At 43.5% G+C, this 565-nt stretch overlaps 1 protein-coding gene across 1 annotated transcript in view; it reads left to right on the top strand.

Moving 5' to 3' along the window:
- LOC119588122 (glutamic acid-rich protein-like) overlaps positions 1 to 565 on the top strand; it is a 2346-nt gene that overhangs the window by 206 nt on the left and 1575 nt on the right. Inside the window, exons 2-3 of the mRNA XM_037936831.1 lie at positions 55 to 155; positions 260 to 487. Of these exons, the coding sequence (XP_037792759.1) occupies positions 55 to 155; positions 260 to 487 (329 nt within the window). The remainder of the gene's footprint in view (positions 1 to 54; positions 156 to 259; positions 488 to 565) is intronic.

Below are 565 nucleotides of genomic sequence, written 5' to 3'. Positions count from 1 at the left end.
AATCAGTTACTTGTACCATGTCAGCATTAAAACTTTCTTTTTTTCTTTTTTCAGTCATTATGCTTGCAGATTTGAGAACAGAGAATCTCCTGGGCCCCATGGCTGGTGGATCTGATGAGGAAAGTAGTGATAACTTAGAAGAGGACATAGAAGATGTAGAAGAGGAGGAGGAGGAGGAGGAGAAGAGGGTGACGACGACGAAGAGGACGAAGCGGAAGGCGAGGGTGAAGAGGGAAATATCTATGAGGAATCTGAAGAGGAAGGAGACGATTTAGAGGAAGAGGAGGTTGAGAACAGCGAGAATGAGGACGAGGAAGACGATTCGGATGACAACGAGGATGATGACGAGAACACAGGGGAACACATAGAGGATGCAGGGGATAATGGTAATGACATCGAAGAGAGTGCAGGAGAAGATGATGATAATGATGAAGATGACGAGGAACAAGAAGAGGACACCAATAATGACGAAGATCAGCCAGAGCACGTTAGTAGATTGATGTGCCTTATTGAACAAAAGTGAATGTTTCTATATATAAATGCATGTGTCTAGGAGAGTTTTCTA

This window comes from Penaeus monodon, chromosome 23, assembly GCF_015228065.2.
Source record: "Penaeus monodon isolate SGIC_2016 chromosome 23, NSTDA_Pmon_1, whole genome shotgun sequence".
In the NCBI taxonomy this organism is placed as follows: Eukaryota; Metazoa; Arthropoda; class Malacostraca; order Decapoda; family Penaeidae; genus Penaeus; species Penaeus monodon.
This window is presented reverse-complemented; position numbering and strand designations above follow the sequence as displayed.